Source organism: Vitis vinifera, chromosome 9, assembly GCF_030704535.1.
Source record: "Vitis vinifera cultivar Pinot Noir 40024 chromosome 9, ASM3070453v1".
In the NCBI taxonomy this organism is placed as follows: domain Eukaryota; kingdom Viridiplantae; phylum Streptophyta; class Magnoliopsida; order Vitales; family Vitaceae; genus Vitis; species Vitis vinifera.
In genome coordinates, this window is record NC_081813.1 from 15,207,365 (window position 1) to 15,223,632 (window position 16,268).

The following is a 16,268-nucleotide window of genomic DNA, read 5'->3' on the forward strand; positions in this document are numbered from 1 at the left end:
ACTCATCTTTAGTCTCGAGACTTTCCTCTCTTTCACCTCTTTTTCTTCTCCTCTTCTCTTTTATGCATCTTATTGTCGTCACGATCTCACCTTCTCGTTCCAAACAAATTTTTTCCCCTGCTAGCTTAGAAAGTGAAAGAAACTGGAGGTAGGAAGACGAGGCTTTTGTGTCTCATCTATGGTGGCGTCCCTCCGAAGTGGAATCTAGGGCGCGGCGGAAAGAAGGGGAAGTGAAAGGCGGAGGACTTTTGAGTTTTATTGGCCGAGAGGCTAGGGCACGGTGTGATTTGGTTCGATCTCGGTGTGGAAGCTCGGGGAATCAACTTATTGCGTAGTGGTATTGTGGTTGTGGGATTTTGGAAACCTTAGATTTGGGTCAGGGTTGTGTGGTTGGCTGATTAAGCTAGGGGCGGGGCTGCCCTTGCGATTGACTGGGTTTTCATGCTGTCAAAACCACTGCCTTGGGATCGGAAGGACTTCTTCAAGGAGAGGAGAGGAAGCACGAGAGGTCGGAGTCTTTAAGTTTGCTGCAAGATAGAGGACTCGCATCAGGGTTCTTGGGAGTTTGCTCGCCGGAATCGGCAGACTTGCGCCGTCCTACAGGTGAGTTGAATCCCACCGGGTTCTTGATGATGTCGGTTTTGCTTTATACCAAGAAAAATAGTCGGGTTCTTGGAAAATTTGGTCTCCGAGCCCTTTTGTTTTTTATGATTTGTTCCTTTTTGGTTTTTAATTTTGAATTTATTCTCTCACGGAAGAAGCACGAGAGGTCTGAGTCTTTAGGTTAGCTGCAAGATAGAGGGACTCGCATCAGGTTCTTGGGAGTTTGCTCGCCGGGATCGGTAGACTTTCGCCCCCCTACAGGTGAGTTATGAATCCGGGTTCTTGATGATTGTGATGAAATTCGTAGGTTTTGGTTTAAACCAAGAATAATAATAGGGTTCTTAGAAAATTGGATCCGAGTCCTTTTGTTTTTATTTTTTATGATTTGTTCTTTTTTGGTTTTTAATTTTTAATTTTTAATTTATTCTCTCCACGGGTCTGATTCTTTGTTTTGGGGAATTGGTTTTTGATGATGATTCTTTCATGGTTATTGTAGATCTGTTTTTTTTTAGTCCATTCGTTTGTTAATGTGCTGTTTAGTTGTGCAGAAATTGTAATTAAAAAAACAGATAGTTTTTTAATCTTTTAAGGTCAAATAAAACTACCTGTAAGAAAGTTCTAGGTTTTGAATTTTTGAAGTTTCATCGTGTTCTTTGGTATTTTGATTTACCATGAACTTTTTTTACCTATCAAAAAAAAAAAAAAAAAAAGGCTGGGCTAGAAATTCATAGACATCAACTTGCTCAAATCCATGATAGAAAACCCTATCAAAGCTAAGGTAAAAATCCTCTCCCTTCTCATCCTACCATTCATCAATTCAATTATTATAATGATTTTTTTCATGAATAAATGAACAGAAACAGATAAGTAGCAATTTTTAGTGAAAGATAACCTTGAAAATGGAAGTTTCTGAATTAGGCTTTGGACAAAAACAGTATCACCATGATCTCTTCTCTCTTTTGAACTTAAAGGTCTAAATCATGCATAGACTATTATGTGCGACATATTTTTATGGTGCCAAAAACCTTTATCTTCCAAGAATTAGTGCATAACTATCATGAAATTCAGCAAAATAGAGTATGACTTAATCCACCTGAAAATTCTAGAACTAGAGCTTTGTTTTGTCATTGAGGCATTTTCTAATTCATTACTGAAAATTTTACATTATTATTTATTAGTACAGTATCAACTATCACACAAACTTGTATTTGTCTCTTAGAAGGTTTGAAACCTCTAATTGGTGATACACTCCTTGTTGCAGGGACACTTTTCTTTGCCATGAGCAATGTTGGTGAGGTGGGTAAATATCAATACACTTGAATATGATTGTGACATCATTTGGGGGCTTTTGACTCTGGAAGATTTCTGATTAATGTCATTAAATTTTTTCTTTTTCTTTTGAAACAATATGCCCCTTGAAGACTTGCTTTGAATAAATAAGATTTTAACTTGTTTAGCATTGTCTATTGTTGTCTTATTGCATTAGAGAGAAGAAAAAATTACACCTTGATTCCATTATTCTCCTTTTCAATTCTATCTTGTCAACATCCTAAACAATTTATCATCTTTGAAAACTTGAAGACCTTCTACTTCTAGCTTTATCTTGCAGAAGGACAATGATTCCTGATCTATCTGAATGAGGTTTAACACCAAGAACCAGATTAGGCCTTGGACAACTCAGATGGAAATTAAATCTTGTCTGCATCACTGCTCCATCTCCAAATTGACTTGAGCTTTTCTTATTTACTTACATTCTATTTTTGTACAGATTTTTATACACTGGATCTGTAGAAATTATATTGGATATTGCACAAGATCTCCTCATAGCTACTGATCAGTATCTCTTGCAGGGATAAAGCGTCCCTGTGAGTGTACCATTGCCCATGTGAGTTAAGGAGCTCGATTTTTTGGATATGAATTCCTTTACTGCTTTGAATCAGATTGTGGACACCTGGTGACTCTTTTATTTTTATTTTCAAGGATATATCACTGGAAAATGTTTCAAGGATGCATGAGCTTTCAGAAGCCTTCCATGCTATTTCCTTAAGACACACATGCCTCTTGTCTATCTTGGAGCAGTTTAGTAAATTGAGTTCTAGGGCTGGGTATGTGATGCTCTCTCTCTCTCTCTCTCTCAATCTATTTATATCTGCCATTTCTACTAATAGCTTACTAAGGAAGAAGTTGGAAATACTTTTGGAGTTGTAGGAAGTCTCAATGGAGGCAATTGCCTGGTTGTCCACTCTAAATGAATACCCAACTAACCGAAGCAAAAGGAGGATAGCGCAATGCAAGAAAAAAAAAACTATTTTTAAGTTCAGTGGTCATTTTAGCTCAACATTGGTCTATCACTGGTAGAAACATGCCTTCGAAAATCATGATTTTCCATTGTTAAAAAAAGCCTAACCCACATAATTCGAGGCTATAATACAACTGACATTTGATTCTTGATCTCTAGCTAAATATATTGTATAGAAAGTGGTAGAAAATAAGGCTGCAGGTTGCTTTCAGAAAATTGGCTGCAGGTTATACATGCTTCATCATGTACTAGAAAAATAAGGCACTAGTAACATATTGATACACTTTGCTCAATTTCTTTTTGTTTTTTTAAAATAGATACTTCTATTTTTATTTTTGTTGTTATCATGAAATGTAGGTTATTTGCTTTTTAACTTTGGGTATAAATATACAAAAGGAAATCTATAAGTTGTACCTAATCTTACAGAACTGTAATTTAACTAATACATCATTATTGGGATTGTCTTAATTTTCTGTTTTTTTTCCTTTCTCTGTTTGAGAACAAGGCTAAAGGTCATTCTGTCCATGATCTTGCTGAGATAGTTGCCCACCTATCTTCATACTTGAAGCATGCTTGACCTAAGTCACCTGGAAAAAAATCAGGACAATAAACCTGGATTCTAACACTTCCTCAGTCCAATAAAAAATGAGAGCTTCTCTAATTGGCTCTATCATGTTAGTCTGCATGCCAATAAAGTTTCTGCTTTCCCTTTTGATTAGTTACACAAAAATAATAATAATAATAATAAAATTAATTGTAGGGATGGTTCTATCACTGAATCTTTCTGGTTCCAGCTAAACACGTACCACAACTACCATGGATTTAGAAAACCATTAGGATTGGAGAGGTGGCAGAGCTGCCTCCTTCAACATTATTCCCAGCAGCACTGGTGCTGCAAAGGTATTAAAAGGACCTGTATCCATGGATTCAAAACCAATCTTTTGGGTTGTCATGAGCCACATTCAGTTGATGCACTACAGCCGAATCTATGATTCTGTCTTCTCTAGTTGATTTTCTTTGCTGGGAAAGGCAAAGGAATTATTCTGCAAATACCACATTCTAATAGAATGGATGTAGAGCATATGGAAGGGTGGGATTTAATTATATTGTTGATCAAAATATAAATGTCTTTCTTCTTATAAAGATTAATATTTTTTTCCAACAACCAAGGGTGTTTGATTTTTCTTTTTTCCTTAATTCATATCAATCCCAGTTGAAAGGCACGATGAGTACAGAAGAAACTCAAATTTTATAAAGGAATTCATTTTCCTTGGTGGATGTTTTCCTTCATTCATTAGAGTAACAATGGCCATACTGTTGCATCAAGACACTGGTAAAAGCTAATACAATGATTTGGAATTAATCATCTTTCTTCCACTTTCTGAAAAAATTAATCTAAGAGAGTTGTGTAAATTCAGACTAATGACCTTTTATCTCTTGAGATTTATATTGCCACCAAATTCAATTAAGCCATCATTTGGCTGAACTTCTAATTTGGTGCTTTATTATGACATTTGTACTATTGTTTTCTCACAGAGATCTCAGCTTCAACAAGTTGAACGGAGAGATTCCAAATCTTGATGGCCTAACAAACGTGGAGGTCATGTAAGAAACAGAAACTTAGGACATGTGTAATTGTAATGCATAGAAGTCTTCCCTATCTATGTTGTGTCTATCATAAAAATTGATAGAGGGGTTAAAACTATACACTATTAGTTCATTCTTATAATTGTTCTGGGGTCATACATTTGCCTGGTTATGAGTAGCAGGTATACTCACTTGCCCCCAGCTATATGGGTTATGGAGGTGGCCACAAGTCTGGTGCATTAAGAGACTGCATCACTTGGGGCAAGGGCTTTCAATACCTATGGGGATTACCCTTGTGAAAATTTCAATTTTTTCTCCATCTTCTCCTACAGAACATCTTGAGATAATAACAAAAGTTGCATTAGTGGTCTAGTGGTAAAATAGTACCCTGCCATGGTTCATAACTAGGTTTAATTCCCTGTTAGTGCATTATTATTTAATAGTTCTTTCTACATCTACATTCATTTTCTTTAATAGGTCTTTCTACATCTACATTCATTATTATTTTGTGCTCCCCATGTTCTGTTACGTTGGAAAGCTCTAACAATAAACCATTTTTGTGTGCCGATTAGGTGTCTGACAGGCAACCGGCTTAATGGAAATATTCCAGATGGAATCAAGGGAAGGCAGAGCCGCACGTATGTTTGTCATCCAACATCTTGAGTTAATTTTGCTTGAGATTTGATGTCCATCTTTTGTTATCTATTACCTTTGTTTTTATCTACCGAACCATACATAGGTAAGGTTGTACACATGCATACACATGAACTCCCCTGTACGAACACATTCATCTCTGACCTCTATGGAGTTTGATTGCTGATTCTTTTTTTGCTATTTGCATCCCTCTATCTGCAATGGGTCAAAGAAATGTTCTCATTAGAAAAGCTCCTAACCACTTGTTAGCTATTAGTTGCAAATTAGATTCAATTCCGCATACAATCTTCTTTAGCACTTATAACTTATACAATTCTTTCATAGTGTTTTGTATATTAGCTTTCATGGAGTTATATCATGTTTAAAGAGTCATTTATGTTTTTGCAGTGAAATAGATCTTTCTTACAGTAACTTCTCTGAGCAATCTGCACTACCTTCTTGTCGAGATAGCTTGCAAGAACTATTTCTTAGTAAACTAAACCTTGTCAAGCTTTAGGCGCAGTTTTTCTTTCATTCACTGTCTACATTAAATTATCTTCTTTTTTGTTTCATTAGGAACTTGTTCAGAAGCTTTTCTGAGGAGGGGAACTTGTAAGCTTTTTACTTTATAATTTGTGTGCGTAGGGAAGCAATTTGTATATGTTTTATCTTGCACAACATTGATTCTTTTCTTTTCTTTTCTTTCTTTTTTGGACCAATGCTACATTAATTCAGAGAACTTGGTGGGTGCCTGGAAAACTATCCTTGTCAAAAAGGTGAGTACATAAAATGTGAGGTGAATTTCTCAGTTATTTTATCCTAGATGATTGGGACTTATCTTTGGTATTGAAATGAAATTATATCATCTCATCAAGGACATAAAATTTAGTTTTATTTATTTATATATTTATATATTTATTTATGTTTAATATAACTGATCACCGTCTATAACTTTTCTGTTTTCTTAAGATCGTTATTCATTGCATATAAATTGTGGTGGAGAGAAATCTACTGTTGGAAATGTTGTTTATGAAGGGGATCAATATGAAGGAGGTGCAGCAAAATTTCATCCTATGATTGATTATTGGGGATTTAGTAGCACTGGACACTTCTGGGATCATAACAGAACCATAAATGATTACATAGCACAAAATGTATCCGTACTTGGAATGAACCACTCTGGGTTGTACACCAGAGCACGACTTTCTCCTCTATCTTTTACTTACTATGGGCGCTGCTTAGCAGATGGGAACTATACAGTAAAAATTCACTTTGCAGAGATAATTATCAGAGGCAATAAATCCTTTCATAGCCTTGGCAGACAGATTTTTAATGTTTATATTCAGGTACTCATAATAGGAAAAATTAGATTGGTGCTTGGTTTGTTATAGAAGGTTAGTTGATTTAATTAGTTAATTGCAGGGAAAGTTGGAATCGGAGGATTTTGATATTGTACAAGCAGCACAAGGGGTTGAAAAGGTAGTTGTAAAAGAATTTAAAGCAGTTGTGAAGAATAAGACTTTAGAGGTCCGCTTTCATTGGGCTGGCAAGGGGACAACAGCTATACCAAGCAGAGGAACTTATGGTCCTCTCATATCAGCTATTTCTGTGGAATCTGGTGAGTTTAGGCCTTATTCATTCCTAGTGAAATATCGTAGTCTTTCTCTTTCATAGTTAAGTTGGATGTGCCTTTTTGTTGCCCAACTTGTTCTGCTATGACAAATAACTATAAAGTTATTCTGTTAAATTATGAGATCAATAGTTTTGTAACCTCAGACTGTTATTTAACAACTTCATGAAAACCAGCTCAATTCCTCTATTTTATTTTATTTTTCTAACCAATTTACTCCCTGATATCTGCAATGCTAAAGAAATCTTATTATAGAAAACATCAATTGAATGGAATTGTGTGCTAAGCATAGCATTCAAGCTAACACTGTTGTTTTTATTTTTGATATATTTCAAGCCTCTTTCTAATGGCAAAAAGAAGATACTCATTGCAGTTCTAGTTTCAGTATTGGTTTTCATTTTCACAATTTTGGGCCTTATTTTCTAGAAATGCTACTTTGGACAGAGAACATCAAGTGAACAAGGTAATGTAAATCTATGACACAAGCTTTGGTGTGACCATGTGAGAAGGATAATAAATAAGTATGTTTCCCAACTATTGCAGGAAGTAGGAAGAATTTGTGGCAACTTGAATATAATTATAAGTAGCCGATAGACTCAAACTGGCCATGACCTAAATAAAAAATAATCATCTGGAAAACATAAGAATACATTATCACCAGACACTCAAACGTTGGAGGAAAAATTTCTTGGACAATGAGAGGTAAGAAGCATAAACTCTGCACCAAAAGATGTATTATGTGCAGCAACTAGTTGAATCAAGAAGCCTTCCTCTTCCAGTAAACAGGTTTTTTGGGATATATATTACCAAAATGAAATATTTGATTAAAAGGATTTTGAGCACATGCCCTTGGAAGAAGACAAATCAAAACCTAGCATCAGACATTATTTTCAAGTTATTTCATATTTATAGCTTGTTGGGTATTATAAATGAAAAGGTTTGCAATAGGTTTGGTGGAGTCACATGTATTGTTTATACTATTGTTTTAATTCTATTTTCATCTATCATGTGCTAATATGGCGACTTATTATCATGTCAGGTTTTAATGCATGACTTCATTATAAGATGTAATGTCATGGCACCTACGCTTGGACTAGTCTCTTATTTACCCATATTGGAGACATACTTCATTAATAACCTAGCAAGGTATTAAGTTGTTCTTGCATTACCTCATTTGCAGTTTATTTTTTTATTAATTGGTGTATTTTTTTCACACTAACGAAAACCAGTGTAAGGAGTTTGCAATTGGAACTCAAGTCTCGCATTGAGGAGTTTGAGAAGCTTGACAAATTCCATATGGAACAAATGGAAGAAGATGTTACCGCAAGAAATGCCCACATACATCAACAGAAAGTTGGTAGTTTGGAATGTTTTATGGTAGCTAAGAGCAGTGCAGAAGAATTTTCAAAAACTGATATTGTTGAAGGTATGTGCATTAGTCCTTTGCTTCACTTGATTTGATATGCACTTTGATTCTATAGTTTCTTGATCTATTCCTTGTGTCTTCTTGAAAATTTATTCACTTTCCAAGTTAGGTTCAAATATCTATTTTATTCTCATTAGTCATTTTTCTAAGTAAAGATATTGACATTAGTTATTTTGTATATTTTAACCATTTTTTTTTTAGGATTTTAATCTTTTTTTCTTCTTATGCAAATAGATGTATTATTTGATCTCTCTTGGAAAGAGCTTTTCTGTCTCGAAGAGTAAGACGTGTTTGATCATGTATGTTCATTAATCAAAGGTTTCTCTAGTCTCACTATCTTGTAAATTAAATCTTGGGGAGAGTCCTAGGCCCAATCTGAGCGTTCTTCCAAAGGTGGATTCTCCATCTCAAGTTACTTACGATTTGTTGATAATGTACTGATCCTTGATTGGGTAGCCTCACATTGGATTGCTTTTAAAACCTATACTTTTTTGCTTCTTAATATTGTCCTCATTCTGGGGTCTAATATTGGTTTCAACAACTCCAAGGTTGCTTGAACTGCATGCTTGAATCAAATGCATTACTCTTACAAGTTTTCTAAAGAGCGAAAGAAAAACCTATTGTCTAATAATGAGACCCTGATATTTGGCATTCTGAAAAGCTTAATCACCGGTTTTTGGCTGCTAGATAACTTATGGTATGCAGTTACTGATAATGTTATTGATTTTATTTATACAATTCATCCAACTATTGAAACCTTAGTTGTTGACTTGAGGAAAATGTCTCTTAGTTGCAAAATTACATTGAAAGTGGTATCATGCGTCCTTTCAACTGTTCTTGTAACAAAACTTAGTAGATATTTATTCATTATGTTCCATGTTGCTATTAACCAATTGACGCATATGGTGTCATGTATCCAAATAGAAATCTTAATTGATGGTTTTGGCTGCCAGGAAACATAATGGTATGCTGCTGCTGATAATGTTATTGTTGCTATTTATGCTACTCATCCAACTCCTATGGAGAAATATGGAAGTTGTGGTTGAAAAGGTTTGCAATAGGTTTGGTGGAGTCACATGTATTGTTTATATTATTGTTTTAATTCTATTTTCATCTATCATGTGCTAATATGACAACTTATTATCATGTTAGGTTTTAATGCATGACTTCATTATAAGATATAATGTCATGGCACCTACGCTTGGACTAGTCTCTTATTTACCCATATTGGAGACATACTTCATTAATAACCTAGCAAGGTATTAAGTTGTTCTTGCATTACCTCATTTGCAATTTATTTTTTTAATAATTGGTGTATTTTTTTCACGCTAACGAAAACCAGAGTAAGGAGTTTGCAACTGGAACTCAAGTCTCACATTGAGGAGTTTGAGAAGCTTGACAAATTCCATATGGAACAAATGGAAGAAGAGGTTACCGCAAGAAATGCCCACATACATCAACAAAAAGTTGGTAGCTTGGAATGTTTTATGGTAGCTAAGAGCAGTGCAGAAGAATTTTCAAAAACTGATATTGTTGAAGGTATGTGCATTAGTCCTTTGCTTCACTTGATTTGATATGCACTTTGATTCTATAGTTGCTTGATCTATTCCTTGTGTCTTCTTGAAAATTTATTCACTTTCCAAGTTAGATTCAAATATCTATTTTATTCTCATTATTCATTGTTCTAGTAATATTTATTTATTATAATATTGAAATTTCTATTTATAAAAGTTTATAGTAAAATATAAACAATTTATTTAGGAGGCGTTGGGATATACTTCTTAAAGAAAACTTTTTTTTTTTCTTTTTTCTTTTGGGTCCTTGGGCTATTTAGGATGAGGTTAAAAAAATAATTGGAAGGTCCAACTAAAAATACAAGCCCATTGGGTCCTTTCATTTCAACAAACAAAAGACTGAAAAGGCCCAACTAAAATGCAAGTTCATTGGGTACTTTCATTCCTTTGGTTGGATGCCTATTATGAAGAAATTAATTCTTAGCCCATCCCTTTTGTGTTTGACTTGTTCAAAGGAAGGGATGTAAGCATGGAATCCTATAAATATACAAGCTTTCTAGTTGTCTTACCCTCAAACCCCCTCTTATTATGGGATGTTAGTTCCTTTCCTTAATAAATTTTTTCTATTTACTTCAAACCTCCTCTTATTATGGGGATGTTAGTTCCTTTCCTTAAATTTTTTTTTATTTACTCTAAATTCTTGTTTCATGCAGTATTGTTTTCTGGTTGGAAATTGTGACATGGTCAATGCACAACTAACATGATTTCCTATTTAAGATTTTTTTTTTTGAGCCAATGATTGCATAAGAATAACCCATTACAATTTAACCTTTTTTTTTATGTCTAGCATGGCCACATTGAAGAGACATCTTCCTATTTCTGGACCAGAGGGACTTAATGAGCTAAGGAAAATTGTTGAAAGGTTTGAGGAAAAGATTTATTCTACTGCCACAAGCCAGGTATATCCATCATGCTAGTATTTACTCAACCATTCCTCAAGACCTATGAACATTTTTTGTATCTATCCTTAGTGTAAAAGATTAAAGTGCAAAACTTGATATTATCTTATCTTACTTTGTTATTAATAATTTGATGAATTGATATATTTTTATTTTTACTTCTAATTCAGTTTGATTACCTTTGAAAAATATCTTTGAAGATGTTGACAATGGAAACAAAATCTTTTAATGCTACAACCAATTCTCTGCCATCCAACTTTGCTGGTCACAACAAAAAATCCCCTAATGACAAGAAATCCCCTACTAGGAAAAAGGCCCTCAGATCCAGGTAACAACATGAAGAAGTAATGTGTTTTTTTTATGAAATGCAACAATCAAAATTTTGCTTCTATGAACTACAACAGTGGAAATTTTGCATTTTATGAAATGCAATGGTGGAAATTTTGCTTTTGTGAAATGCCACAATAGAAGTTTAGCTAACACATCAATATATTCTTCTTTCATTTTGTAGTTACACTTGACATGCATTACATTTATTGTGTGCACCCATGTATTATATGTGTACATACGTGTATAATTCTTTTTCTATTTCCATGGCTACACATTCCTCTTGTTAGGCAATAAAAAATTTGTGGTTGAGCTTAATTTATGTAGGACGATTTGTATTGAATAGGGTATGGAAGCAGTCAGTGGCTGCTTCTTTCCTCCCTTCCTCTGGGTTGGAGGGATAGGGTTATGGAAAGGAGTATCGAATTAATTGGAGCAATGGTCTATGATTTGAGCTCTTGGAAGCGCAAAGGAGGGGTGCGCATGGGAGTAGCTTGCTACTTCTTCTTTTTCCCCTTTCCTTTGGATTGGATTAGGGGGGTAGGGATAGGGTTGTGTGTTAGCATCTTGACTTGGATGATGTGGTACCAAGGCCGCATTGGATGACGCTTTGCACCCACGAGTGCCTATTCAGCATGCAAGTTGATGGACCAAGGTTTGATGAGAGATCATGTGAAGGCTTGGTTGCCACTCAAGCAGATAACAGACGACATGCAGACTAGCTTGTGGGGCAACTTGACTTAGCCAAAATTCAAGTGTTTGATTATAGGTCGCTAGTATTTCCCTTCAAAGAAGTGGTCTTGAGAATGGTTTCCATGAGGAATTATAATTTCTTTAGATTTTTCATTTTTTTAGAAAATTAATTATGTGTACTCAAGCACCTATGATGCGTCTCGGTATTTTTTCATTTGAATGATAAATCATTCCATATATTGTAATGGAGGTTGAGAACATTCCCCCATTTAAATGATAAATCTCACTCATTTTATAAATTGGACAATAAGGAACCACCTTCCATTTAATCATCTTAAGTTCATGGCACAAGAGAGCTAATTCTGTTAGTTAAAATGATAAGCCAGAAAAACAATGTAGTTCTCATAATCCCATGAACCCTTGGAAGTTGTCATCACCTATCTCAGTATGTCCTTCAAAATGCCACACACCAAGCAATTAGCCTACAGAGATCCATGTGGTGATTTTTTACTTATCAAGAAATCCATGGCCACCATCCCATGAATCTAGAACCTCAAACTATAGTCCTCTTTCATGTTCCTCTACGAGCAGGAATGTTCACCAGACTTCCAAGATGCGTCACCATTACAGGAATTTGTCATTTAATATGGTAAGAGGCAAGTGGAGGAAAACAATCTCAACAAAAGATTTAGCCATTGGTAAATTTTGTAACCACCAACATTTTTAGTTCCATTAACTAAAATGGAAAACCAAGCTAGAGAGATATTGTGATATCCTATATCAATTTGGGGAAGAGGCTCTTGACACTATATATGCATAGGGACTATTTGTTCCATGCCAAGTCATGGAAGCATTTTGATGATTTTGAATTCATTATGGTTTTGGGCTGATAATTCTTTTGGTTTCTGCAATTTCTTATTAAGTAGTATAAGTTGGATGCACTATGGATATCGCTTCGATTTGTAATAATGCAAATCCCTTCAATTTGTAATTGTTGTCGTTATGGTGTGGGCCATAACCTTGAAATTTACTTATATTTGTTTTGAATAGGGATTATTTGTTCCATGCCAAGTCATGATAGCATTTTCATGATTTTGAATTCATTATGGTTTTGGGCTAATAATTCTATTGGTTTTTGCTATTTCTTAAGTAGTATAAGTTGGATGCACTATGGAAACCACTTAAATTTGTAATAGTGCAAATCCCTTCAATTTGTAACTGTTGTCATTATAGTGTGGGGCATAGCCTTGAGATACTTGTATTCTTAGGTTTTTTTAATAGAGACTATTTGTTCCATGTCAAGTCATGTTTTCATGATTTTGGATTCATTATGGTTTTGGGCTAATCATTCTTTTGGTTTCTGCATGAAATAATATGATGTGGGATATGAGATTGACATCTAATAGTAACTGATATTTCTTTTTTACTTTTCTGCCTTAATATGAATCATTTTTTCCCCGGCGCATGGATATGAGCATATTTTGTTTGATTTGAAGATACTTGATTTATAAGTACTTCTACAAAAGAATTGTATGTCATTCAATATAATGAAATTAAACTTAAGTATTTGTTATTATGAAGATTGAGTTGTTAAGTGTTATTTGTACAACTTGTTTGGTTACCTATATTGACAGTTGTGACCTTATTTATGCGGGATTGTAGTTCAATTGGTCAGTGCAATGCCTTTGCAAGGCAGAAGCTGCGGGTTCAAGCCCCGTCAATCCCAACTAGACTAATGATAGGGTTGTGGGTCAAATGTTCTAGGAGTCATCCTCTTTTCATAATGTTCTTTTTTCTCTTTTATGCTACTTCGCTCAATTGCATTCTTATCTTACTAGATAATGTATTTGGGTTGTTCGAAATTTTCTTTTTTTTCCTCATAGATTGGCTTGATTTCTTGTACTTGACTTTGTACCTAGGTTTGAGTTATGAAAATCATGTATGTGGCAGTTTGTGGTTAAGAAATCATTGAAAGTCGTCTTATTGAATCATTGATATGGTAAAAAAACTCTTCACTTATGCCATTGTATTTTAAGCAGTTTGTGTTGTAGAATTGCTTTGTCTTTGATGGTAAATTTGTGTCACTTTCAAAAAATTTTCATCCCTACACAATCATTGTTGTATACCCTGTGCAACAAGAAAGAAATGATGTTGTAGACCCCCATTTTGGGGAGCTGTCATTCTTCTCACGTTTCCTTTCTTGCAGCTAGCTGTGGCCAAGTGTCACCATCTTGCATGGCCACGTGTCACTCTCGGATTAGTCAATATGGGATCAAAATAGTGGAATTGATGGACCAATCAGAGGAAGACACCTGGAAAGTGAAGAACATTCTGGAATCAGGGGAGCGTATCTTCTGTTATGGGAAGGTTGCCAGCTGCATGAGGGGGGAGTGGAGGCTGGCAGCTGCAGGGAGGTGGTCTTGGGCTCGGCTGTTAGAGATATTTTGAAGGAGAGACAGCTGGAGAAAAAAAAAAAGGATTGAGGGGTGTGGCCGGTTTGGAGGGTTTTTAGAGAGTATTCCTTGAGCTTGAGTATGAAGCTAGCTGCAAGGGAGATTCCTTGAGCTTCAAAGGAGGAGGCTATTCGTCTGAGGGGGGAGAGGATATTGTTTTTTTTAGGGAAATGAGAGAAGATCCTTTCAGCTAAGGAAGGGAGCAGGCTGTTTGGCTTGGGAAGGACTTACAGAGGAGTTTATTTAGTTGGAGAAGGAAGATATCCAGGGAGGACAGAGAGCTTGAGAGAGGAGGAAAGAAAGGTATGACTGCCACAGTTCCTTCGTTTTCTTTATGAGTATATAGTCTCATTCTTTTTTTATATATATATTACTGTGGATTGATTGATTATACATTCTTTTTTTTTTTTTTATTGTTCCTGTTTGGTTCATGGATTTTATCTTAGGGTGAGTTGAGAATAACAGCTCTGTTTTAGTCTGTGATATACATCATATAGTAGCTTTGTTTTGTTCTTATCTCCCTGAGACATATTCTAGCTCACTCACCTACAGCCAAGCCCGTTGATCTAAACGTGAAACATGGCTCTGGTTGGTTTATTTATTTCATTGGTTTGTGCTCTGTTTTGCTTTGCCATTCCCCTGTTCTTGGCGTCCTACCTTGTTGTACATCAGGTTGTGCATCCCTATCTGAAAGGGACCAGGTAATGTCATCACAGGACATAGCTCGTGAGTGTTGAGGATGAATAAAGCTCCTCCAGGTGGTTTGGGTTTGCACATAGATCTTGAATGGGAACGATTTCTGGGTATATTCAGAACGGCTATATGGATAAGGCTCTGTCTTTGTTTCATGTGATGTCTCTTGAAGTTGTGATGTTTGGGACTGATTTCCCGATGTTTGCCACTTCTCATTTCAAACTGTACGCCGCCTCAACAAATATGCTCGTTGGAATTGCATGAGAAAGCATGTTTTACGGAAGGAATTCATAGAGATTGAAGTACGTGAGGTGATTGTTGAAGTTACTGGGTTTCGTTGGAATTTATTTAGCATTTGGGTTGTTCTTGAGGATCAAGTGTCACTTGCCGTTGAAATCCAAATTTCTGATACCGGGAAAAGCCATAGTTGAAGAAGCTGGTGCGTTTATAGTATCTCAAACTGCTGGGGGTGTTCTCGGCTGCAACTGTCACATGCCAATGGACATCTATATGACTGAATCTCTTTGATAGAGATCCATGCATCAACAATAGCCAAGAAGTCTCCTGCTCAGCGCCTTCCAAATCCTAAGGCTAAGGTTCTTGCATCTGTACATGTGAGAAGGAGGATTGTCCCTCCAAAAGCAATATCGAAACCATTAATTTCAATCCTTTCAGCAGTGTCTAGGCCAGTAGATCCTCTAACGATGAATGGCCTTTGGTTGATCAGTTACCATCTGCTAATGTGTCCGCTCTCTTGGAGCTTTCTGCAGAACCTAAGCCCTTTTATAGAGCAAACACACTGATCCCAGGATAATAGTCAGCATATAAATCCCCAGTTGGATGAGATTCAGGTCGAGGATGACAGCGGAGATGAAAATCTTAATGAAGGCCATGTTACATCTGTTTCTGTGCCCAGCAGAAAGATACCGGAAGGCAACTCGAGAGGTCCATCGAAAATATGATGAGTTGTAGATGCCATTAAATTCTAATCATTGCAGTGGGGTCAATGCTTGTCACGTTTCTTCCTCCAGTAAACACAACAGCAGGTCAAAAACGATACTACAATAGGAAGACCCATGCATCGCAAAAGAAAGTCCTCTGATACGGTGCAGCCAGTCCCTAATATTATGAGCCGACACCTATTTTCTATGTCCAGACCCCAATCCAATGGTGCTGAACCCAAAGCCTTTTGCCAGTCCACTCGTACCCACCTCCCTCATTCTTTCCCTATACATTTAGCCTCATTTCCCATTTGCTCAGATTCCTATGTCTAGCCACCATTTTTCCCTCTTTTAAATACCATCATACCCATTTACTATACCCTGCAGTGGCTGTCCCCAGTCTTCCACCTCAGCTATCCATGATACCACTAAAGTCATCCCGCCTTTTGTTCCTTCAATAACGAGCCAAAGCCTTGCATGATCACTCACCAAAGCCTCCCCTCTCCATTG

General features: G+C 36.0%; 1 protein-coding gene across 7 annotated transcripts; it reads left to right on the forward strand.

Annotated features, from left to right (window-relative positions):
- The first annotated feature begins 11 nt into the window (after positions 1-11).
- On the forward strand, positions 12-10,820 carry LOC100853081 (probable LRR receptor-like serine/threonine-protein kinase At1g53420). 7 transcript variants are annotated; one of them, XM_059739695.1, is made up of 15 exons: positions 12-603; positions 759-864; positions 1,865-1,894; positions 2,454-2,488; positions 2,584-2,708; positions 4,439-4,507; positions 5,062-5,127; positions 5,699-5,734; positions 5,858-5,898; positions 6,092-6,468; positions 6,545-6,740; positions 7,792-8,178; positions 9,132-9,228; positions 9,521-9,717; positions 10,540-10,820. In XM_059739695.1, exons 3-12 carry the CDS (start codon positions 1,882-1,884, stop codon positions 7,803-7,805), a joined length of 972 nt encoding a protein of 323 aa, XP_059595678.1. In that variant the 5' UTR covers positions 12-603; positions 759-864; positions 1,865-1,881; the 3' UTR covers positions 7,806-8,178; positions 9,132-9,228; positions 9,521-9,717; positions 10,540-10,820. The 7 variants fall into 7 exon arrangements, with proteins under 7 accessions (XP_059595678.1, XP_059595676.1, XP_059595677.1 ...); XM_059739693.1 differs by having other exon boundaries at positions 7,792-7,898; positions 7,982-8,178; positions 9,132-9,717; XM_059739694.1 differs by having other exon boundaries at positions 7,792-7,898; positions 7,988-8,178; positions 9,132-9,717.
- Positions 10,821-16,268: the final 5,448 nt, after the last annotated feature.

Coding starts and splice junctions, on each gene's coding strand:
- LOC100853081 (XM_059739692.1), top strand. Junction 5,128..5,698: donor AAGGGAAGGCAGAGCCGCAC/GTATGTTTGTCA, acceptor TTGTTTCATTAG/GAACTTGTTCAGAAGCTTTT. Junction 5,899..6,091: donor AAACTATCCTTGTCAAAAAG/GTGAGTACATAA, acceptor TGTTTTCTTAAG/ATCGTTATTCATTGCATATA.